General features: G+C 40.8%; 1 protein-coding gene across 1 annotated transcript; it reads right to left on the bottom strand.

Annotated features, from left to right (window-relative positions):
• Positions 1-819: 819 nt before the first annotated feature.
• On the bottom strand, positions 820-22,357 carry LOC117562443 (nuclear factor 7, ovary-like). The gene is made up of 3 exons (XM_034240270.1): positions 22,272-22,357; positions 3,463-3,844; positions 820-2,278 (listed from the first exon to the last, which is right to left on the bottom strand). Exons 1-3 carry the CDS (start codon positions 22,355-22,357, stop codon positions 1,292-1,294), a joined length of 1,455 nt encoding a protein of 484 aa, XP_034096161.1. The 3' UTR covers positions 820-1,291.
• Positions 22,358-24,793: the final 2,436 nt, after the last annotated feature.

Below are 24,793 nucleotides of genomic sequence, written 5' to 3'. Positions count from 1 at the left end.
CACCAGGATAATGATTGACTGTTTTGCCAGAAATCTAATTTTACTCACAGAACATGTATAACTTGCTTAATCTCTCATCCAGCCAAACTACTACTCAAGCAGCATGCGTTATGCCATCATCTATGGAAAATGTGCATTCAGGAAAGTTCCTTTAAAGCAGTGGCGGTTCTAGACCAATTTGACTGGGGGGGCCAGGCTGGGGCCAGTTATTTTCTGAGGGGGGCCCAATAAATGCAGGACGAAAAAGACAGTATGAAGTAATTGCGCATAAGAAAACAAAACAATACAGTTATTGGTATTTGTTTCATTACACATATTTATTTCAGATATTTATAGTTACAGTTTTTACGCTCTAATGCAGGGGTCTCCAACCTTTTTTAGGATGAGAGCTACTTTCAAAATATAAAACAAGTCGTGAGCTTGTCATCAATTGTCATCATTTATATTCTCTGTAATTTGTCACATGGCTATTTGACAGATGTACGTGAAGAAACAGAAATCAACCTCATAGACACATTTCTGAATTAAACTGCTGCTTATTTAAACACAAGATATCTACAAATACTACACTTACTTGTACAGCTATAATTACCTTTAGGTTAATTAGAAATGTATGTTAGGCCCAGGTCTAGGGGAACCTAGGCGCAGCAATAACATTTTTCTAAAACTTGCCTAACCAAAAGGAATAAAGTACAGGCTTCTCACCTACTCTTATCAGTAAACAAAAAGAACAGGTTCAAACAAAAAGAGGGTTTCTCACTCCTAAACAAAGCGTGTCCTCGAGACAGGTCAAATTAGCTTAGCAATGTACACAAAGGGTTCGGTAAACGGTCACTTTAATAACACAGGCAACAGACCAGCTCTTCTACTGACATAGAGTTGGGAGTAGGAGAGGTCGAGTGAAAGAGAAGTTAGAAGTTAAACTGATAACGTATACTGCTATAACGTGATGTTTGACTGGAAACTAGATCAAAGGAGAACTGACAGCTTTGATTCTTAGTTTGGTTGATGTCATGAAGTTTCAGCACGATATACAGACTTCTTACATTTCTTCAAGAATTCACACAAAACTTAATCAAACATTCTCATTTCATCCATTACAAAGAAAAACAGAAAATAAATTCATCCATTCAAAGATTCTTGGATTAAAAATGTGAACATTCATCGATCATGAAATGAGTCAAATGAAAACTATAAACACACTGTAATAAAGTTTGATGCAAAATAAACTCCAAAGAGATGTAGACGGAGAGTGAAGTCAGAATAAAGTCTGAACCAACACTCCTGAGCATCACAGAGGAATCTCACGTCGACAGATTTTGATATCAGCAGTTTTAGCATCACCAGCTTTTCCAATACTGAAATATGGGAAGAGTTTCTCAGTGAAAGTGTCTCTGAGAGTGCAGATGGGAGTCATGTGTTCAGGGTCGTAGAAGCACACCTCCCCCCTGTCATAGTCCAGCTGGACTCTGATCCTCTGGAGATTCTTCTCCACTCTGACAGTCTCACCATCACCATTAGAGTATCCTCCATCACCATGTGCTAAACACCAGATTCCATCTTCTGGTGAGACACCTGGTATCTCTCCCTTCCTGTCAGCTGACTCTTTAGTCAAACCTATAATCCACTCAGGATGATCTCCCACCTCCACCTCCCAGCTGTGTCTCCCTGAGCTGAAGCCCTCAGAGCCCAGAACATTATGATACTGAGTGAATCTCTCTGGATTATCAGGAAGCTGCTGATCGTCGTCTCCACGTCTCACACTGGTCAGATCATCAGACAGATAGAGCCAGCTGCTTGCAGTGTTTGGGTCCAGAATGACAGGACTGAAGTGGACCTGGTCCTTCATCTTCTCCCAGACTCTGAAGGACAGGTTGCCCAGGTGTTTGGCCACATCTGTCAGCGCTCCTGAGAGCAGCTGTGGGTCTGCCAGTGAGCTCTGGACTCTGGCTCTGCTCTGAGTGGCTTTATAACTGCTGAGGAAGGGCACGTTGAGTTTCTGCAGCTCTTCTTCAACAACAGAGATACTGTGTGACAGAGAGGAGATGTGCTCCTGAATGCTCTTCATCTCTCTGCTGATAGTCTTCCCCTTCTGCTCCTCTTCCTCCCTCAGAGCTGCCAGTCTGGACTCCTCTTCCTCTTTCAGGAACTGATGGAGCTTGATGAACTCTGCTCTGATCTGCCTCTCTGTGGACAGCAGCTGCTTCTCGGACACTTGAATCACTTCCTTGTATGTTGTCTCCACTCCTTTGTATTTGTCCCTCTTGTCCTGCAGAGACTCTAATGGCGCGTTTCCACTGCAGTGGGTAGCCCAGTTTAAGCGTCCTTAACCGTCCTCAAACGGCCAGGCCGGTTTTTGGTGGCGTTTCCATATAGCCTAGTACCGGCCAGCGGGTACTTTTTCCCTCTTTTTCCGGCCTCATAAAATCGTGGTTCCCTCAGACCAGGGCCAGGGCTGAACTAGTGACGTCAACACTCTCGACTGCTGATTGGTCAGAGAGAATCGTCACAAGATTGCGCGAGTTCATCCCTAGCGTTGCATATATATCTAGAAGCAAGCTTGCAGCATTTTTATACACAGCATTTTGTAAACGGAGGAGCTACAAAATGGGCTACTTCTAAGAAAAGCACACCGTGGTCGACCGAGGAGGGTGACGACGTTCCTTCATCTCATTGGGGATGATCAAATCCAGCGGGAGCTCGACGGAACAACGAGAAATGTAAAAGTGTTCCAGGATGTCTCTGCACAGATGTCCGAACGCGGATTTTCGAGGACTTTCCTGCAGTGTAGGGAAAAACTGAAAAAGATAACAATAACAATAACAACACGAGTGGTGCGGGTCGCAAACAATGGAAGTGGTTCGATTTGTTGGACCAGATCTACGGCCATAGACCGGCCAATGTTGGGAGGGAGGGAGGCCTGGACTCTGCAACGGCTTTACTGGAGTCCCTGCAAGGTACGCTCACTTCTAACAAAGAAGTCTATTTTATCCTTACATTAATGTTCGACAACCCATGCTTTTATCGAGCCTCGAAGAGCTACATAGCTAGCTAATGCTTTTATGGAGCCCCGAAGAGCTACATAGCTAGCTAAAGGCAGATAGCCTTAGCTAGAGCTATTGTTTGCTAACACATATGTGCCATTGTTTACGTTCAGTTTTTCTTTTCTATAGTTGCTGTTGCTATTTAGTATTGTGCTGCAGTAGTTTGTGGAATTAACAAGTCATTTTGCTGTTCTAGATGATTACATTGGGACTAGTGAGGAGGAACATTCCCCGAACAACGGGCGATGGCAGTGTTCCGTCCACATCGCTGATCGCCCCGCCTACACTGCGTTGCTAGCCCAGGTCCTAAACTGTAATGGAAATGCGCCACGGCCTGGGCCGGCCAGCGAGGCAGCCCGAGGCCAGAGCGAGGACGCTTAGGGACGCTTAAATGGGGCTACCCCGCTGCAGTGGAAACGCGCCATAAGTCAGATTTCAGCAGGTCCTTCAGCTCACTGACTGCTTGTTCTACAGGAACCACATTGTGACCCTGGTGGAGAGAAAACTCACAGACAGGACACACAGCTCTCTCTTCATCCATACAGAACAATCTAGGCTCTTCTTGATGTTTACTACACACCACCTCCACCTTCTTCTCTCCTTTCTCTGTCTCAGATGATCCAGCTTTCTGTCTCTCAGCAAAGGAGTCAGACAGTTCCTTCAGTGCAAAGTTCACCACAGGATCTTTGGAGGACTTTCTTTTACAAATGGGACAGTTTTTGTTCTTACTTTGTTCCCAGAATGTCTGCAGGCAGCTCGAACAGAAGCTGTGGTTACAGCTGTTAACTGTGATGGTTATTCTCGTGTCCAGGAAAGAGAAGCTTAAAAAGGAGACTAAATGGAGTCTCTGAGATGTTTTCAAATTGGTACTTTAATTAATAAAACGCGTGGTAAAGTCACAAACAGGATATTGTCCGACAGAAAAGCAGCTGTCTCTGGCCCTCGCTAGCAGAGAAAAGAGGCCGAACCCCTCAGGTTTCGTTGTTTATATAGCCTCTCCTGGCTCCTCCCTGGGGGCCGGCTCTCCGACTATTTAATGTCCGTTGTTACACATATCACAGTATACAGACATTGTACATTCAATATATATCTAAACACTCCTTTTCTCCTCCTTAACTCTTTCATGACTTTCCATTCAACACATTCTAAACGCTGTAATCAACACTCCAAAAAATACAGGAAATCCTTCACAGCAATTCGATTTCCGGTCGCTCCGAATGTTGTGACATGCTACCCACATCTGTAAACGATAACGTACTCAAATAAACTGTACCTTCATTTAATATCCAACAATAATAATATCTTGACGTCTATAGTTGTAGTGTTGAAATCAGTAGGTTTCGGTGTGCAACATCATATCATATCGCTGCTAAATTCACCTCTATAGGAAATGGTATATTAGCCTTATGCTAAATGCTAACCGGAGGTGAAGGATTTTCAGAATAAAAGTCTAACTGGTTGTGCACTGGCTTCTGGTTTTTCAGTATAAAACAGTATTTAAACTGAAGGTACATTTAAGGTACATTATGCCATCAAAACATTGATTTTAATTTCTAACAGTCCCTCCTTACACACCTAAAAGGTGTGTATAATACTGAAATCAATGAGTTCTTCATCTGAACTCTGCATAGTACATAACTCATATCAAAAACATACAATCAAAATGGAATGGTTTGAATATCCTCAACTTTACAAAAATACAAAAATACTTTGACTGTGTTCAAACATAAAAGTTTTCCCTTGTGCATAACTTCTAGTGTTAACATTCAATATGGCTCTTTAAAATAGCAGCAATGGCTTGGTATCAGAACATTTCTTCCTCCCTCCTTTCACAGAAACCGTTCTCATAATACACTCAGTGTTAAGGCACTTGTTTTTACAAAGTGAAAAGAAACGACCCATTTCAGAATTGTAATGATTTGAAAATACATGAAATCTACCATATAGAACAGTGAAAAATAATAAAAATGAAATAAACTATCTTGGAATAGTATAGAGTACATTGAAATAAAAATACACTATCTTGTAATAGTATAAGTAAATTGAAATGGATTCACTCCATTTTAGCATTTTATTTTGCTCACTTCTTCACATGATTTCATCATTTAAAGAATCACATCGGCTGGACATCCATTGAACAACCTCATCTCTGAACATCCATATCGTTTAACATCATTCAAACTAACTCATCATTTTCATCAACATCTGTATTGGGGTGGGCCGTCTTGTTCTACTAGCATTTGTAACTGTCTACTCATGAGAAATGTACCCTCCCTCCTTTCATACCATTTAAGGTATGAAAGTAATATGTTCTCTAGAAGAGGCCGTTGTAATCAATCTGTATTTTAGGACATGGAATTAGTGCTACATTTAGGCCTCCCCTGGTCGCCCCTATGCTATCCTTGTACCCTGGAGCCTAAACTCCCCCTGGGACTGGTCTCTTAGCCCTACTGGCTTTGGGGTGGTCTGTTCTAATACAGTGATAAAGTCCCTGAAATGGTGTGAAAACCGGTGGAATATCAATAACTCATTATACTAATTTATTTTAATTTCTGGTCTACTTAAATAACTATGCTAACCTCCTTAAACAGTGTGTGGAACCTTGGGTGCTCTAACAAGGACTTTAAAGACAGAAGTCATTTAATGGTTTGTAGTTCAATTCAGGAATTTTCACTCATGGCAGATATGTTTCTCCTTTTAAATAACATCTCTAAATGTCAGGTCATCACTGATTAAATGGAGGAGCATTAGGAGGTGGTGGCACTTGTCTTTTAAACTCATACTCTGGTGCCGTGCGCTCCCTCTGAAGCTGTAAGTAAGATTTAAAACATCTGCAGGGTGGGTTGAGCAACCCCCTTCTCCCTGAACGATATTTGTTGTTGAAAATATGCACCATTAAATGAGTGATCCAAGGCCCCCGCATGTATTACTCCCAATTATACTAGTTTTTTCAAAATTAAAATCTTCAATCGCTCTTTGCCTAGTGTCTTTTTAAAACTCTACATCTTGGACGAGAAACAAATGTTGTTTCCACCTTAACAGTTCTCCTATGGTAATATCCATGCTACAATGGAGAAACCAATACTCTAGATTGGAATACTTTCTTTGGCTTGGTCCCAGCTCTACCTTTAACATTTTCCATTCAAATAAAGATTTGCCTGCTATCTATATTGTAACAAATTAAATCTTCCCCAAATTCTCACATGAATAAGAATCTCTATAAGAATAATTTGTTTATATTATGAAAAGATTGAATAATATGTTCTACCCTCAGTGTGTTTTTAGGATTATTTTCTAATAAGTGTGTTTATGTGTAAACTCACTCACTCCTGTGTTCCTTCTCTCCCCCTCTGGTCGTCAAGCCACGACCCCCTCACGTTCTGCTGGCCCATGCCAACTCCTCTGGTTCTGTCTCCTCCTCCATCCTGTCTTCTCCTCAGTCCATCCGCACTTGGATCTTCCCGCTGTAATTATTTTCAGTGGCCCAACTGCTTTGCATTTCATCTCCTCCTTTTCAGTCTCTACGCTGTTGCATGGAGTGGTGTATTCTGCTCTCATGTCCCACACTCTGTTCTTGTGCCAAATCTCGCAGCTCAGTTTGGAACTTCATGTCCTGTTTGAGGGACCGATGAGAGTTTGCCTCTTTGTCAGCATGCTGGTTTGGTTCTGGATGTCTCAGGTGGAGATGGTTCTGGATGCCTCAGGTGGAGATGGTTCTGGATGCCTCAGGTCGTTGTTGGTTCAGCTCGGGTTCTCCCGTCTGTTCGATGGAGGAGGAGGAGTCTCCTGTGGTGAGGTCATTTGTCTGAAGATGGGGTCATAGCATTCTGACAGGCAGAGAGAGAGAGAGAGAGAGAGATCTCGGGCCGCATTACCTATAGTTAATTCTAACACACTGAGGTAAAACATATCCAATCCTTTCCACTCTATTTTCCTAATCTTACTATCTGTCTTAGATGTTAAATGTCATCTGAACCCAATTAATGTCTACTAATGGTTGTGCCATATCCCTAAACATTGTTTCCACCCACTGTAACATGGCTACTCCAAATAACTCTTTCAGGAAACCATTTTCTTCTATAAATTAAAAATACCTACATGTTTCAAGCACCACATATTTCACACACTATAAAAGAACGTCCCCATATTTTCTCCATCACTTTAAATCTCACTGTTATTTAGAACATAAGTAACTTTTGTGACTGGACATATCTGCAATGTCGCCACAATCTGCTGGGGAATTTTGTTCATAGAGTTTGTACGTACAAAGCTGTACTTGTGGGTTAGTAGCCTGTTCTACTGTAATCATTTTCAATAATTGTGCTCAGGTCACCGGTCGGTTGTCCATAAACTTAACAGGGGTGTTTCTGGCACAGACTAAAACATGGATCCAGTGTATTTTTAGATTCCCCTAATCTGTAAATTCACCTACATATCCCAATCACTTAAACCCATCTCATCATTTGATACAAGAACTGCATATATGGGGGGTGAATCATCTTGATTGTAATCGCCTCACCTTTGGGACCGAGTATTTCTAACTCCTCCTCTTGTTGCTCAGCTGATCTTTTGGCTCTGGGGATAAGTGAAACTCTCTGAAACACAGCTGGAGTTTTGTTAGTGATGTGGGCATTCTCTATGAGTGGACTAATGGATCCATGTCTTACTTGATATTGTACTCCCCATCCAACCAGAAAGGTGCCAAGTGTAATGAGCACAATCAACAATGCTATTCTGACTCTTATCCCTAGGGGACCCCACAATAGCTTTGGCTTTGTTCTTGACATCATCTCTATTTTCTCCCTTGGTGTCAGTTACAGAATTTAAATAATGAGTACTATAATAACGTATACAAAAATTGGACTCTTTTTCAGATGTAAAACAAAAATAGGTTTTCACTTTAGTGTACTATCTATAAAAATCTATAGACAATTCATCTTTTGAGCTGTTTCTATCTTTATCTTATTTCTATTTATTGTTTTGTTCCAGCTCTGCCAAATCAGTCCTAACTCCCAATAATGTTCTGGAAGTTGCCAGTGAAGGGTGACAATGTGTGAGGTGGTGTCAATTTGCTCCTTTTTCTTTACCTTTAAACCGGAGCGCGTGTGAAGTTCGTTACAACTTCTCACTGTTCCGTCCACCGGGGATCAGCTCACTGTCTTTTGTGAACTTTCACCCTCACCCAATCACCTGGCCGAACAGGAGTCTCTTCTGGTGTCTCGTCTGGTATCTCTGTAGCTTTCTTAGCCTGTGTAGACAAAACTTGGATAATATTACTCAGCGTTCTGACATATTCATTACTTTTATTCGTCTAATATCTAAAACTAGACCACTCCCTCCTTGGAGGAGGCCCAAGCTTTGGCATACCTTTTGTCGTTATGAGACCTATTATTAACTACATGTTATTATTTATTAACTACAACGTCACTGAAATCAACATATATGTATAATCATGACACTCCCTCCTTTGAGCAGAACATGCTCAATTAATATTGCAATGATTACCCTATTCTGAACAGGACATGTAAAACGCATAACGTTGCATTAAATAAATATAACTTCTCCGTGTACCCATAAGGCGTACAAAATATCGTATGATGTGTGGCTTTCTGATGGTATAAAACATATTCACTAAAATCTGCCATTAGCACAAAAATTGTTTACTTGTTGCAATAATGGCTTTTGTCCTGGTATTATGCATCATTGTTGCTGCGAAAAACAATACCCCTGGTGTCGCTAATGCGTCTCAATAATTCTAGGATTAGAGGATTGTTTGATACTGCTGAACAAAGATATAATAAAATAATATTTCTCTAAACTAGAGGGAAACATACGAACCATTCTCACAGAGGGTGACATGCATGAAGGGCTGGTGCCCCTCACTCAAAATGAGAGTGCCTTACGCACTACATTATAAATCAGCAAAATTACTCAAGAATAAATCAATAAAAACTGATTCTTGAAACTGTTGTAAAAACCCTACAACTTCTTCATCCAAGCTCTCAATCAGTGTTATGTTATTTAATCTGCAGCTCATTGCCTTAAAACAGATACTTCAGACCGATTATAAAATTGTGTTTGAGAAAAATGTAATCTGACTCCATAAATCACATAATTGTTCGACTAAAAAACTACACTTCCACTAACAATAAATGAAGTTCCCCTTTAAACACAGCCCCGGTCTTCTGACGGGGTCTATCTATGTACTGGCTGGAAAATGTTGTGCCAGTCTCTGTCGCTCTGTCACTGTTCTCCCGCTAACAGTCACTCTCTAGTTCTGCTGGGTTCTTGTTGACTTCTTCACTGGTTTGAGACAAGCGACCCTATCGGACACCTCCCTTTGTAGCCAGACTTCACCACAGCAGAATCGAGTTTCTGTTTTTAGGTCTCAACAGCTCCACGTCAGGTGTATCACCGCCCCTTGAACTGCAGTCGGTGTAAACAGGAGGATTTGGTATGGATCCTCCGTCTTGGGCGAGTACTAGGTTTCCGTCTTCATATTTTTTGGTGGAAACCCGTCGTCTTGACCTCACTAGCTGTGTGGACACAATAGTTTTCTGTGTGGGGGAACAACATCACTCGTAATCTCTTTCCTTCTCATAATTACAAAAATAGTCTGCTAAATGTTCTATTCTGTGGATGCTTTATGTGTAAATGCAAATGCTACTCTCGATTCTGTTTTTACATTAAACATTAAACCTCTCCCTTCTGTGGTGACAGATATGGCTCAATGTAGCTGGATTTCAAAATACCCTTGTGCTGAAGATGCATCACCTGGTGGTCTGGCCCTCTGAGCTTCTTCATTGTTGTGGTTGATACCAGAGTGTCAGTGGCATTTGGGTCATGTTTGGCAATGCTGTTCGTCTTTGACATCTCTGGGACCCCCTGCCTCCGTTGTCATCATGGAAACCTCCTGGTTGTTGGTTCTGCTTCTGATTTTCTGGCACTATCTGAGATTTAACAGTTTGAGGTGTCTGCCCTGCATTCTCTGGTTCTTCCTGAGCTTGAATTGTTGGAGGTGTCTGCCCTGCCTTCTCTGGAAGTTTCCCCTCCCTTCTCCTTGTCTTGTTCCTACAAGCTACGGTGTCTTGTTTTTTCTGCTATGTCTTCCCTCACTGGCAGGTCTGCTACTCTGACCACATTTATGCTGTGTGCCAATAGGCTGGCATATTCCAGATGGAGTATCAGACTTGTAACTCTTATAAATCTTTCTTCATCTTCACTCCATATAGTTCTTTTAATTGGAAAGGTTAAAGCATCTGATCAGATTATTACCCTTTCCTTGATATCTGCGGTTGAGCCTGGCTCTGCGTCTAGTCCCAGCTTAGTTTGTTTTGGTGACATGCTCTCTTCCTATTCGAATGAATATTATTAAGTTATCAAAGATTAAGCACCAATCTTCTGACTAGCACCGTCTTTCCTGATCAGTAATATCCTATGTCATCCGAACCTAACTTTAAATCTGGGCTTTTTAAGTTTTTTAATTTTATTTTATTTTTTATGATTTTTAAAAAAATAATAAAGTTAATTAAAAGATACAAATTATGCAAATTTTAAAATCTGAAATGATAAAATAAAAAAATTGTACAGTGTATGGTTTTGACTTTAAAATATGAAAATTTGAAATCTGGTGAAAATCTAAATCTACTGTGTACAGTGCATACCAAAGTGCATGAAATTATGTAAATGTCATCATTTGTGTTAGCTTTAATCAATTGGTGTTTGAATATTCTACAGCCTAGTTTGAAAGTTTCTCATCTTTTAATTAGAAACCACTTTGTAATTCTGTCCTGGCGATTTGCGCATGTGTTCATCCATAATACTCAAAATCAAGCTTCAAAATGTTATAGTATCTTTGTAATAATTCTGTATTACCAGCAGAGTGCGCTGTTGTAATTTCCAGCTCAATCCACTAGGGATAGCTGTTGCAAAACTGACCTCTTTTTAACAAGAAGAAGCTTATTTCCTTAAAAATGAGAAGAAAATTAGAATATGGTTAAACAACACAGCACATAACCGCCAAAACACATTTGCAAACAAGAATATCTCAAATACAGACTCCTACAAATATCAAACTTCCCACGGTAAGATAACCTGTCTATTTTATAGTTCCAACTCTGCCAAGAAATATGATTTGTCCTTCTCAAGATGGAGTGCCTAGGCTCATGTGAGTAGGACTGAGTACTTTCAAATTAGCATTTCACGAAATGGCGACTGCCATTGCTCATTGTAAACACGAGGACAAGACAAGATGGCAACTGATTTTCCAACCTTTGACCTGAAGAACAAAGGGATTTGAAAACACCTCGTGGCTCTCAGAGCGGAGTTGAAATAATGAGGGTGATCTTTTAATTCTCAACACAATACAAAACTGCAGTTTAAAATAACATTTCTATGTAATTTACAATTATAAATGGGCCTTATACCCTTACGTCACAGCCTTCAACCTGTGTACGTAATGTTTTGACTTTAAGAGCCAGTATGGTTATCTCCTCTGTTTAAACACGCTATCATGGGACAAAGTAAGGAACCAAGCAAACACAATCAGCAGAATATCGTCTGTCTAACGCACGAATGTCGCACTCCTTGTCGTAATCCACGCGCAATGTCTGTTAGAAAACAGAAAAAACAACCACTGAAAGCTTCAAACTTTTCAGGCCTTTTCCTCAAAAAGGACTTTTTTAATAAGAAAGCCCCTTGCTGTAATTAAAACACTCACTCAACTGTGTTCTTGTCTCAACCAGTCTCCACTGATTAATGGCCTAGAACCATTCACGTTTAAATTAGGACGTAACAAGAAACACTTTAAATGATTGCCATCATCACACAAAGAACTTGTAAAAAGTAAAAACAGCCTCACACTGTCCTTAACACAAACACTCACTCCACTTTGTTCTTGTCTCAACCAGTCGCCACTGATTAATGGCCTAAAACCATTCACGTTTAAATTGAGACGTAACAAGAAACAATTGAAATGATTAGCCTCGCCGACATGTAATAACAGACAAACAAATAGCATGCAGGGTTAAATATAAGAAAAATAAGTCATTTGAACTCACCCTGCTTGTGAAAATGCAACGCCACGTGTTATGATTGTTATTGTTATAAATTTGGTTGTTTTAACATTAATTTCCCAGCTATTTTCAGGAACCGGAAGCAGCCGTCCAACACACAGTCCTAAGATTGTTCTGCATAAACTATTGAAGAATTTTGACGTAACAGGCTTCTTCTTTACCGTAGTTTGAGCTCTCTGTGTGTCGAACGGCTCCGGAGAACAGCCGCGTGTATAGTCTCTCCCGGTGCAACGAGAATCACGTCGGGGTCACCAATTGTTAACTGTGATGGTTATTCTCGCGTCCAGGAAAGAGAAGCTTAAAAAGGAGACTAAATGGAGTCTCTGAGATGTTTTCAAATTGGTACTTTAATTAATAAAAAAGGCGCGGTAAAGTCACAAACAGGATATTTTCTGGCAGAAAAGCAGCTGCCTCTGGCTCCCCGCTAGCAGAGAAAAGAGGCCGAACCGCTCAGGTGCTGCTCTTATATAGCTTCTGTAGGCTCCTCCCTGCGGGCCGGCCCTCCACATCTTAATGTCCATTGTTACGTTTAAACAGAGGATTCAGGCATTGTACATTCAATACATACTTAAACACGCCTCTTCTCCTCATATTGTCTTTCATCACTTTTCCTTTAACACATTCTAAACGTTGTAGTTAATATTCTAAAAAATACAGAAAATACTTCACGGCTGGTTTGGTTTCTGGTCATTCCGGATGTTGTCACATCTTACCCACGTCTGTAAACAATAACTTTATTCAAATAAACTATACCTTCATTTAATATTCAGCAATAATAATACGTCTATAGTTGCAGTGTTAAAATCAGTAGGTTTCGGTGTGCATCACTCCATGTCATTTCGCTACTAAATTAACCTCTATAAGAAATGGTAAACTAGCCACATGCTAACCGGAGATGAAGGATTTTCAGAATAAAAGCTTAACTGGTTGTGCACAATAATTTTCTGGTTTTTCAGTATAAAACAGCATTTAAACTGAAGGTACATTTAAGGTACATTATGCCATCAAAACATTGATTTTAATTTCTAACAAGAGTCGTAGTCATATTTCGTGAACACTTTGAAGAGTACTGTCACGCCAGTGTGATCATTCTATAATACACCTTTAAGCCCAGATGCCCCCCGAGGGAGACATGCTAATGCAACATTAGCATTGTTGATCTTTTATTACTTCATGCTATCTGCACAAATGGTTAACATTGAACATTAAAAAGATCAGGCAGTTCAGGAAGAATTGAAGGCAGGCAGGCAGCTTTGCATGACATTCTTCTGGACGTGTTTCATTGTGGTGATAGTGAGGGTAGTCAATCCCTTGTTTGGCAAGACAATAGTGACGGCCATCTTGGTGACGTGTGTTTTTGTGTGAGACCAGAGATGTAGTTCATTGAGCGGTTTCACACAAAAAAAGTCTTACTTCACAGTTTTACGGCAAAACATTTTTTTTTTACTTGCAAAATTATCTTTTAAATTGACAAACATCATATGTGTAATTCGTGGCACAATTCAAACGGGATGGAAAGATAACGTTTCTCTCCCCATTGACTTCAATACTTAATTTTTTCCGAAATAAGGTCCCTTGGAGGTCCACCGGAAAGGGAGGGACTTCGCCTCTCTATTTGCTCGGCATTTCCGGGTATTTCTCCACTCGTTGGGCCGATGGATGTATAATAAGAACTGGATACAGCGTGGGAGGCGGGGCCTCATTCATTCCTATGAGAGTTGCACAATGGCGCATGATGACAAAATGGCCCAACTTTTGAGAGAGCGAAACGTCATAGATTACCCGGCATGCCTGAGAAGTACCCGTATGTGCACTCATAGAGCATGCGCAACTTTAACCACGCCGCCCAAAAGGCTCGTTCACATTAAGCACGTGAATTTGCGTACACGTAACAGCACCGCGCGTTCATGACAGCATGGTACTGGATTTATATTAACGAGGCGGCAGTTAGCAGCTAGCGGCTAGCTAGTAAATTATGCTAAGTTACACATCAATCGTTATGTACTTTTATATTACGCTGACATCAGGATCTAGTGATATCCAAGCAACAGAGCTTCATGTAGCATGATACTTGTGTGGGTTGTACATGAAACCACTTGGTAATATATACAAATGTATATGTTGAAGCCTGTTATGATCAATTGTGAGTTAAAACTTTATCTAAAAAGTAAAGCTGATGATGGATTACTATGGTGGAGTTAAAATAACAATAGCCTATTTCTTTTTGAAATGTGATGGAGTAAAAGGATAGTAACTGTGACTATTCATGTTAAGTAGCCCACAAGTAACTAAAACAATTGCAAGTGCAATAAGAAGCTACAGGAACGTTAATCTACGTCGGTAATATTAACTTTATTTAATACAACATTTACGGTACAAGATTTACATCATACAGCCCATGTAGTATCATATTTTACAAATGATGAATTACAGCAAACATGTGCAATATATCCATTATTACATCTCTGTGGGCTGGCAGTAAGGCGATATGGTCCGTTGTTATTGTGCATCCATGGATAAAGAGAAACTCATGTAGTACTGAACACGTAACATGAACGTGCCGGGCGGCGCGGTCCCGTGGGTTAGATGCGCATTCATAATGCCGAGTGAAATACCTCAGAATAACGTTATTAGCACATTTTTACAACTTGAGGAACGAATGTTTTTAATAAGGGCTATACAAGTGTTCATACTGGGTAGTTTATTTAGTTTAAAAAAAATTATCCAACGAGTTACAGACCACTCTTTCCCCATGTAAGTCAATGGGAAAAAGTGTTTCCGGGCCTGGCAACCAAAAGGAAGTGTAGTACCGCCGTTTGACCAGCACGAATATTCTCATCAGACTCCGGCGCACTTCCTGGGGGCTTGGTTGGGCCATGTTAACAATACCGTGTAACTGTCACGTTTGAAGGGACGAAATCGTGACAGCTTCACGTCTCCCAGCATGGTAAATCGTCACATGTTCACGTCTTGCCGTGATACCGGGTTGGATTGGTTGTTTGATTCAGACTGATTTGTTGTTATTTTGTCAATAAATACAAAGGGGTTGGCTCTCACAGACACATTTTTTAAATATTATTCAAAACATGGAAAATCTAAATGTGTTTTTTTCAACCAATATCATGATGGAATATTGCATACTTTATCTGTTATAAGTAGGGTCGGGACTTTAACGCGTTAATTAAGATTAATTAATTACACAAAAATTAACGCGTTAAAAAAATTAACGCATTTTAATCGCACTTATTTTTGCACCGCGGAACGTTTCTCACTGGATGAGTTTCAGGCGTACCGATTATACTGGAGCACCAACTAACGTTTATGACTTCAGACAACAACAAACCACAGTGAACAACAGTGGGAAATGTTGTTTTAAAAAACGGACGGATGGAAGCGTCGATAAGAGCACGGTTGTGTGCAAATTATGCAAAAAGGAATTTGCATATCACCGCAGCACATCAAGCCTCAAGTATCACCTCAATGCAAAACATATAGCAGCTAGCGTGGAAGCTAGCGTGGACGTTAGCCTCTTTTATCGCATTCACACCAAAAAGAGCCGGTACTAAAATTAGTTCATGAGAACCTTTTTACCCCCACGAAAGTCCCTGCTAGAGAGCAGAGAGCTGCTAGAGAGCAGGGACTTTCGTACGGCTCTCTTGTGAGAAAAGAGCTATATTTCTGATTGGCTGGGCGGATTGCAAACCACGCCCCGTAAAACTCCCAAAAAGTTTTGTGAATTTTATTATCCTCGCATTAGCATTATTAGCATTAGCCCAGCGCAGAAACGCAGAGAGACAAATTTATGGCAACACAAAATAAAACATGGGAGCGGTGGAGATGAGGAGGTGTCGGCGTTCTGGCGATTTACTCGGAAGGCTGCTGGGAGTCCCAGCAGCTTCTACTGAAGCCAGTCCCCAACTCCGGGGACTTCCGGCCGGGGACTTTGGGCGGCAGTATACGCCGTGAAGTGGTTTGCGGCCTGCCAGTAAACCCAAAACAGAAGAAGAAGAAGTGACGTCAGCGGCTTCATTTGCCTAATCCTCCCCCAGGTTCAAAGAGTTCTCATGAACCTTTGTGGGAAAAGTACTGCGGTGTGAATGCGCCTAATGGTATACTAAAATCCATGTGAAAAAAAATTGCTTCTCACTGTTCTTAGGTCAAATATGTATATGCGATTAAAAATGCGATTAATTTCGATTAATGAATTACAAAGCCTCTAATTAATTAGATTAATTTTTTTAATCGAGTCCCGGCCCTAGTTATAAGGTTAGAGTGATGTATAGCTAAATACAAAAAACTAAAAGGGTTGAAGCACACAAACTCATTTCATTGTTTTATAAGTTAGTTATAGTATCCAGGTATCACTAGCTATTAAAATATCTACACTGTGAATTTGAAAATAATGAAAATTAAATGATCACATTATATCATTAAATTCATAGGTACAAAGTACATTTACTCAGGTACTGTACTTAAGTACAATTTTGAGGTACTTGTACTTTACTTGAGTATTTCCATTTGATGCTACTGTGTACTTCTACTCCTCTACAGTTCTGAGGTAAATGGTGTACTTTTCCTCCACTACATGTATTAATACCTTTAGTTACTTCACAGATGTGGATGAATGATGTGAAATATAATCAAGTGTTGAATCAGACTTTAGTTCCACCTGGAGTAAATCCACCAGCTACCCTGCAGTATACAAAGTCATTCAAACTAGCTGCACCTTCACCAGCTTTGAGAACACTTTCATGATCAATCATTATAAAACATATCATATATATTATTCTGAAATGGACCAATCTGCACAACGAATACTTTTACTGTCTTTCACTATATGTTGATGAGAATACTTTTCTACTTTCACTTGAGGAACATTTTGAATGCAGTACTTTTACTGTAACAGAGTATTCCTACACTCTGGTACTTCTACTTTTACTCAAGTACAAGATCTGAGTACTTCTACTTTTACACAAGTACAAGACCTGAGTACTTCTACTGTTACTCAAGTTCATAATCTGAGTACTTCTACTTTTACTCAAGTACAAGATCTGAGTACTTCTACTTTTACACAAGTACAAGACCTGAGTACTTCTACTGTTACTCAAGTTCATAATCTGAGTACTTCTACTGTCACTCAAGTTCATAATCTGAGTACTTCTACTTTTACTCAAGTACAAGATCTGAGTACTTCTACTTTTACTCAAGAACAAGATCTGAGTACTTCTACTTTTACTCAAGAACAAGATCTGAGTACTTCTACTTTTACTCAAGAACAAGATCTGAGTACTTCTACTTTTACTCAAGATCAAGATCTGAGTACTTCTACTTTTACACAAGTACAAGATCTGAGTACTTCTACTTTTACTCAAGAACAAGATCTGAGTACTTCTACTTTTACTCAAGAACAAGATCTGAGTACTTCTACTTTTACTCAAGATCAAGATCTGAGTACTTCTACTTTTACTCAAGTACTAGATCTGAGTACTTCTACTTTTACTCAAGTACTAGATCTGAGTACTTCTACTTTTACTCAAGATCAAGATCTGAGTACTTCTACTTTTACTCAAGATCAAGATCTGAGTACTTCTACTTTTACTCAAGATCAAGATCTGAGTACTTCTACTTTTACTCAAGATCAAGATCTGAGTACTTCTACTTTTACTCAAGATCAAGATCTGAGTACTTCTTCCACCTCTGAGTAAATGTGAATGATCAGATGTTAACATTTCCTTGTACAGTTGCAAGAAAAAGTATGTGAACCCTTTGGATTCTCCGCACATAGCGTTGTGTGTTCCTTCCAAACAACTCAGCGTTGGTTTCATCTGTCCACAGAATATGTTGCCAGTAGTGCTGTGGAACATCCAGGTGCTCTTTTGCAAACTTCAAACGTGCAGCAATGTTTTTTCTGGACAGCAGTGGCTTCCTCCGTGGTGTCCTCCGTGGTGTCCTCCGTGGCTTCCTCCCATGAACTCCATTCTTGTTCAGTGTTTTACGTATCGTAGATTGGTCAACAGAGATGTTAGCATGTGCCAGAGATTTCTTTAAGTCTCTAGCTGACACTCTAGGATTCTTCTTCCCCTCATTGAGCATTCTGCGCTGTGCTCTTGCAGTCATCTTTACAGGACGGCCACTCCTAGGGAGAGTAGCAACAGTGCTGAACTTTCTCCATGTATAGACACTTTGTCTGGACTGATGAACATCAAGGCTTTCAGAGATACTTCTGTAACCCTTTCCAGCTTTATGCAAGTCAACAATTCTTAATCGTAGGTCTTCTGAGAGCTCTTTTGTGCGAGGCATGTTCACATCTGGCAATGCTTCTTAAGAATAGCACATTCAAAACTGGTGTGTATTTTTTATAGGGCAGCTTTAACCAACACCTCCAATCTCGTCTCATTGCTTGGACTCCAGGTTGGCTGACTCCTGACTCCAAGTAGCTCTTGAAGAAGTCTTTAGCCTAGGGGTTCACATACTTTTTCCACCCTGCACTGTGAATGTTTACATGGTGTGTTCAATAAAAACATGAAAACATATTGTTTGTGTGGTATTAGTTTAAGCAGACTGTGTTTGTCTATTGTTGTGACTTAGATGAAGATCAGAACACATTTTATGACCAACTTATGCAGAAATTCAGGTAATTCCAAAAGGTTCACATCCTTTTTCTTGCAACTGTACATGCGCTAAGACGGTCAAAAACCATATGCCCTTCCGGGGTCAGTCACACCCAATCCGGAGACAACACACACCTTAAATACCTGTGCCAGGGGCGTCGCCTGGACCTGGAAACATTCGGGGCTTAGCCCACAGTGGCGGCGCTACAGTCAAATGTTCTACTGCAAGACTCCCCACACGCACATACACAATTGCGCCATCTGGTGTCACAAACGTGTGCCTGCATTAGCTTTGTTACGGCAATGGATTGTGGGAGATTCTCATAACACGTTAGGATCTCTTGAGGGTAAGGTGCCTGTATTATCTCGGTGGACAAAATGTATGTTTTTATTTTATAAGGACAATAACGTACTGTTGTGTTTGTTTAGTTTAATGTTAATTGTTTAATGCTCACAGTCACAGCAACATGTTTTTAGTGTGATTGGCTATTTGTTTTATATGATTTATCAACGTGATCATCAATAGCCAGTGGCGTTTTTATATGTACAAAAGTGGTGGGGCACACAAAACTTAGATGTCTATATATAAGCTTCTGAGGTTCATGGCTGGTGAGGCTCTGACTCTTCAGGTTTACAAATATTATATTTTGACCTAAATCAAAATATAATATTATTTTCAAAAGCTTTTTTTGTCTGATGCTTCAATTAATTTTAAACAGACAGTTCAACAAAAGGATACCCAAACAATTTAATTTTATCATTTAAATATTGAATTGTTCTCTCTTAGTAAGATCCCATTTTCATGGCGGTGGTAAAATTGCAGTCTTACCTTGACATGAAGATGAAGTCCATTTGCCTATCCTTCTGGACAAAAATCTCTATTACTTTTTTGTAAAAGTCCTCCTTATGTTCTTGTAGTTTCAAAAGTCTATCATAAATCTGATCTAATCAATAGATTTATGATTCAAAAATGATAAAAGTAGGGTAGACATGTGGATATTATCCGGCTGAACAAAACGTGCATTTATCTAACAGGTTTGTTTCCCACAGATCTTATTTGGAGCTATTTTCTAAAATCCTATGGAGAAATATCATTGCTTTTTTGTGGAGGGAAGCCATGCGCAGTTTATTTCCTGGTTTTAGGACGCCTCACTGCAGCTCTCTCTCCTCCTCTTCACACACCACACTTTTCGCGGCACACGTACTTACAGCCAATCAGCTCTGAATGATGTGAGATGACGTATGGTGGGGATGGCAGCTCTATGCCCCTATGGTCATTATTTTTTTGCCACACACATTAAATAGGACAATACTCTGAGCATGCGCAGTGTAGTTTTTACAGTCACCATTGACTTAAACAGGGAGAGGGAGGGGCAGGATCGGGTTTTGTCCCACATGGCTCTAAACAGCTCAATAGGCACACACTGTAGACACTAATTAGAAGAACACAGACTAAAACAGCAATGAGACGAATCAGATGATTAAACATGATCTTAAAATATATTTTATATATTTTTTAATTTATTTTTTGCATTTTTTTGTAATCATTACTTTTAATACCTTCTGCTGACACTACTTTCTGCCCACCTGCCCCTAATGACCAGTCGCCACTGTCAATAGCTAATCTGAGCACCAGAACCCAGCTCACGTGTCCTTTTATGCTGTCCATTGAAATGCAGGTTTTGTACACCAGTTTATTTATGTTTAATGTTTCACATTGCTCCACATGATGCCTTGACTACAAAGTCTTCCATGTTTCTACGCTTCTTCCTCTGTGTCACAGTTTCGGGAATATCACGATCATTGCACAGGGCCTTGGTCTTGTCATAGACCTCATGTGCTTTCTCGTTACTTTGGTAACTTTTCAGTGTGTTCTCAACTGCTGTTTTGCAGTGGCGTTTTCTCCCGGAGGCCAAGGGAAGCCAGGCTTCCCCTGTTTTTTCGGATTGTAGTTATAACTTAAATAAATAAATAAAAACACTTTGTTTTGTTTCTGTAATTCTACTTTCCTGTGTGTTCCTGCCGGACCGTCTCTCCGTCTCTCCCCCATTCTCATTGAGTATTTTACAAAGAGTGAAACAGCGCCCCTCTAGATGTCATGGTGAAACAGTAGATTGCATTCACTGTTGCGAGAGGAGGCCAGCAGAATCTAGCTTCCCTTGGTGAAAAAAAATTGAGGGATTAACCAATCAGATGAGGCCCACGTGATGCCCCTGCCAACCTGTGATTGGTCAGGGCCATGCCAGGGGAAGCCAGCCGCCTCTAGCTTCCCTTCAGGGGCGGCTGGCGGCTGGCGATTTGATTGGACACTGCCATCCAATCACATCAACATCAATTTGAATACTGTAACTGTCATCACCGCCGTTAGAAATGATCAAGCAAATGAAGCATTATGGAGGGAGGAGATTTGGCGTACTTAATTAAGCATAACTTCACTAAACTTCCGCTACAGCAGCAACTAAAAATTAAAGCAGATGGCAGGACAACGCCCACACTCGAGCTGTGTACACAGAGGAATAAGGGATCTAATCGGACGTTCAATGAGGACAATTATGTCCGCACGGAGTGGCTAACTGGAAGCGCTAAACTTCAGCGTCTATTTTGCTGGCCATGTCTTCTTTTTGACAAGGGTTCGTGCTCCCTGAACAATCCTTGGGCAACTTCAGGATTCATCGACCTTGCCAACCTGTCACGGGCAATTGAGAGGCACGGTAAATCTAAAAATCATATAGATTGTGCTGTGAAATTAAAGCTTTTTGGACGCGTCAGGATTGACGAGGCTCTGGATGTAGCAAGAACCATTAGCACAAAGAAGCACAACGAACAAGTAAAAAAGAACCGGGATATTCTGAGGAAACTCATCATTGCTGCCCTGTACCTTGCACGTCAAGAGCAAGCATTCAGGGGACACAATGAGGCCGCTGGCAGCTCTAACAGGGGCAATTTTGTAGAGCTGGTAAGTGCATTTGCAGAGTTTGACACTGCACTCGCGGAGCACTTGGGATCGTCAACAGTCTTCAGTGGTATGTCAAACACCATACAAAATGACATAATTGAGAGCATAGCTCATTGTATCCAGGATGAGACTGATAAAGAAATACACATTTCTCCTTTCATTGCTGTACAAGTGGATGACACATCAGACATCTCCAATAAGTGCCAACTCACTATCATAATCAGATATGTGAATGAAAAAGGCAGTGTGTGTGAACGTTTCCTCGGCTTTTTTGATGTCAGTTTAGAAAGAGATGCAAAAGCTGTAACATCAGTTGTCATGAGAGCCATCGGGAACTACAGCCCAACAAACAAACTGATTTGTCAGACTTATGACGGAGCAAGCTGCATGAGTGGACAGCACGGTGGCGTTCAGGCTTTAGTGAAAGCACACTGCCCCAATGCGCTATTCATCCACTGCTATGCTCACAAATTAAATTTGGTTTTAGCACAAGGCACAAACAACATCCAAGCAGCCAAACTGTTTTTTGCCAATCTCGATGCCTTCCACAATTTTTTCTCACGTTCATGTAAGAGATCAGCACTACTGTCTGAAGTTGATCGAGCTGTGCGTGTACCAGGGGGTTCTGCTGTGAGGTGGAATTTTAAAAGCCGCGCAGTACACGCCATCCATGAAGGACGCGGGTCGCTCTGTATCGCTTTTGACAGGATAATGACAGAGCCGGGATGGGACAAAGAGACCATTGCACAGAGTGCTTCCTTGAAGCAAAAACTTGAGGATTTTGACTTCACCTTCCTGCTCGGGGTCTTTCAGTCCATTTTCGGCCTCACAGAACCACTCTTCCAGGTTCTGCAAAGCAAGACGGCGGACATAAAAAAATGCCAGGATCGGATCATGAGCACTCTCAGCGCTCTCAAAGCCACAAGAACAGATGAGACATTCAGTCGCATTTACGATGACACGGTCAAAGCAGTCGGCGATCCTGTGCCCCGACGTAAACGACGTCGCCGCGGCTGGGACGACCTGGAGCAAGGGTTTAACCAGCACCAAGAAGGAGACGAGGAAACGGTTGTGTCTTTCCGGCGTCTTTACTTCCAGATTGTTGACGGCATAGTGTTGCACATGACCCAAAGATTTGCAGATATGGAGCACCTGCACTTTTTTCGGATACTGGAACACACATCATTCACATCGTTCTGCAACCCTGATGCATTTCCCAGCAGTGAGCTGGCTCAGCTGATCAACACGTATCCATTCTTTGATGAGCAGAAGTTAAGGAATGAGCTGCACACGCTGTACAACAACAGGTTGTTTCACAAGCCACCAGGAGAGCTGATACAGCTTCTTATTGAGGATGACCTACAGGGCACACTCTCCGAGGTCTACAAGCTGCTCCAGCTCATGCTCACGATACCAGCCACCAGCACATCAGCAGAGCGCTCCTTTTCCTGTCTAAAAAGGATCAAACGTATCTGAGGAACACGTGTGGACAGGACAGACTTGTCAACCTAGCCACAATATCCATTGACTCTGTTGTTGTGGAGGACCTAAAGGCCGCTGGGAAGTTCTATGACATTGTTATTGACCACTTCGTTACCATGAAAGACAGGAGAATGGCCTTCCTCTTCAAATAGGGTGAGTGAAATGCACACCCCTTTCTCTCTGTGCATACCTGTTGCCTGAACTGCCCGTGTAGCTATGTGTGCAATTTCTGATGTGGTTCTGTTGGTTATTGTGCATTGCTTGCCTGGATTTAGCTGCAGGTGTTCAGTCTGAAGTAGTTGTTTTATTGCAGTTGTTTAATTAGCACAGGGTGCTGCTATCCGAAAATCAGCACCGCAGATAGCATGCCATATAGGGCCCGATCACCTGAATAGATGAGATTGTTTATATTTTTGTGTTACTTTTGGACTACGGACTGAACTAATTACAGAGACGAGGACTGTTGCTACACTTGCAGTGTGTGTTAGTGTAACAGATGTAAATATGCAGTGGGGTTTATTTAATTTAATTTTGTATAATCACACACATTCTGTGTTTTATATTATTGTATTCTGTGTTCTTCATTTTATTGAATGTTAAATACCTGGCAAGGTCGGAGAGCTGTGCTCAGGAGTTTATTGTTGTGAGGACTTTAATTTCCTTTCTTTGTGATTTTACTTTTGTATATATTGTGTCCCTCACGTTTCCTCTTCCCTTTTTGTAAACGTTCCAAGCAATGAGAGGAGTCACTGAGGGAAATGTATGTAAAACTGATCATTTTATCTGTTATCAGATTCAGACATTAAACAGAGATCGTCTCAACTTTACGCTGACTCGGCGGGTCTCGTCCATTATCAACACAACGCATACTGATACTTTGATGTGAACGTAAAACTTTAAAGGTCTCCTGATTTAGTTTGTGAATGAATGCTTCTTATTTATTAATTACCGAATCTGCACTGCGCATTGAGCGGCTGGTATTGCATTGGTGGGTGGAGGTTGGCATAAATTAATAAGAAAATGCTTAAATTAATAAGAAAATGCTTAAATTAATAAGACGAGAGAGTTTCAGCTGGAGAGTGCATGCGGACCTGTCGCTTAGATAACAGGCGTGTGTAAGTCCTGCATCTGTATGATACAAATGTGTGTAAAATGTTACCGGGCGCTGTAATCACTCATCTGGTTACGTTATTGACCACCCCCAAAATATGAGCCTGAAGTATATGAAGAGGTAGTATGCAGCCTATTTAATGGAAAGCAGGAGAAACGAACAACAAAAATACAAAAAACAAAAATAAACATATAATAGGACCTAACACCCAAATTCTCCCCAAAAAAAGAAATGCTCTCAAAAAGGAGAGCCAAACACACATTCCCTTTCCTAAGCTTGTTCCTAAAACGAGAACTAGCAGCAGGACTCCAAAAAAATATGTCACTTCCGTATGACATTAACCTATAATCTAACTAATGTTCCTGAGCAGACAACAGAGAAACATATTCTTCATGACCAAAGTTTGAATTGAACTAAAAAAGGAAAGTGAAACTTATGCTCGCATAGTCGTCACCCTCTCCCTCCGGTCCGGGTCCACATTAATACAAATGATCCCAATACGTATTATTTTATGA

The sequence above is a fragment of the Gymnodraco acuticeps genome, unplaced genomic scaffold (genome assembly GCF_902827175.1).
Source record: "Gymnodraco acuticeps unplaced genomic scaffold, fGymAcu1.1, whole genome shotgun sequence".
Lineage (NCBI taxonomy): Eukaryota > Metazoa > Chordata > Actinopteri > Perciformes > Bathydraconidae > Gymnodraco > Gymnodraco acuticeps.
This window is presented reverse-complemented; position numbering and strand designations above follow the sequence as displayed.

Coding starts and splice junctions, on each gene's coding strand:
- LOC117562443 (XM_034240270.1), bottom strand. CDS start 22,357: ATGGATGGCGTGTACTGCGCGGCTTTTAAAATTCCACCTCACAGCAGA. Junction 3,845..22,271: donor AGCTCGATCAACTTCAGACA/GTAGTGCTGATC, acceptor CCTGGACACGAG/AATAACCATCACAGTTAACA. Junction 2,279..3,462: donor TGAAATCTGACTTATGGCGC/GTTTCCACTGCA, acceptor GCGCCATTAGAG/TCTCTGCAGGACAAGAGGGA.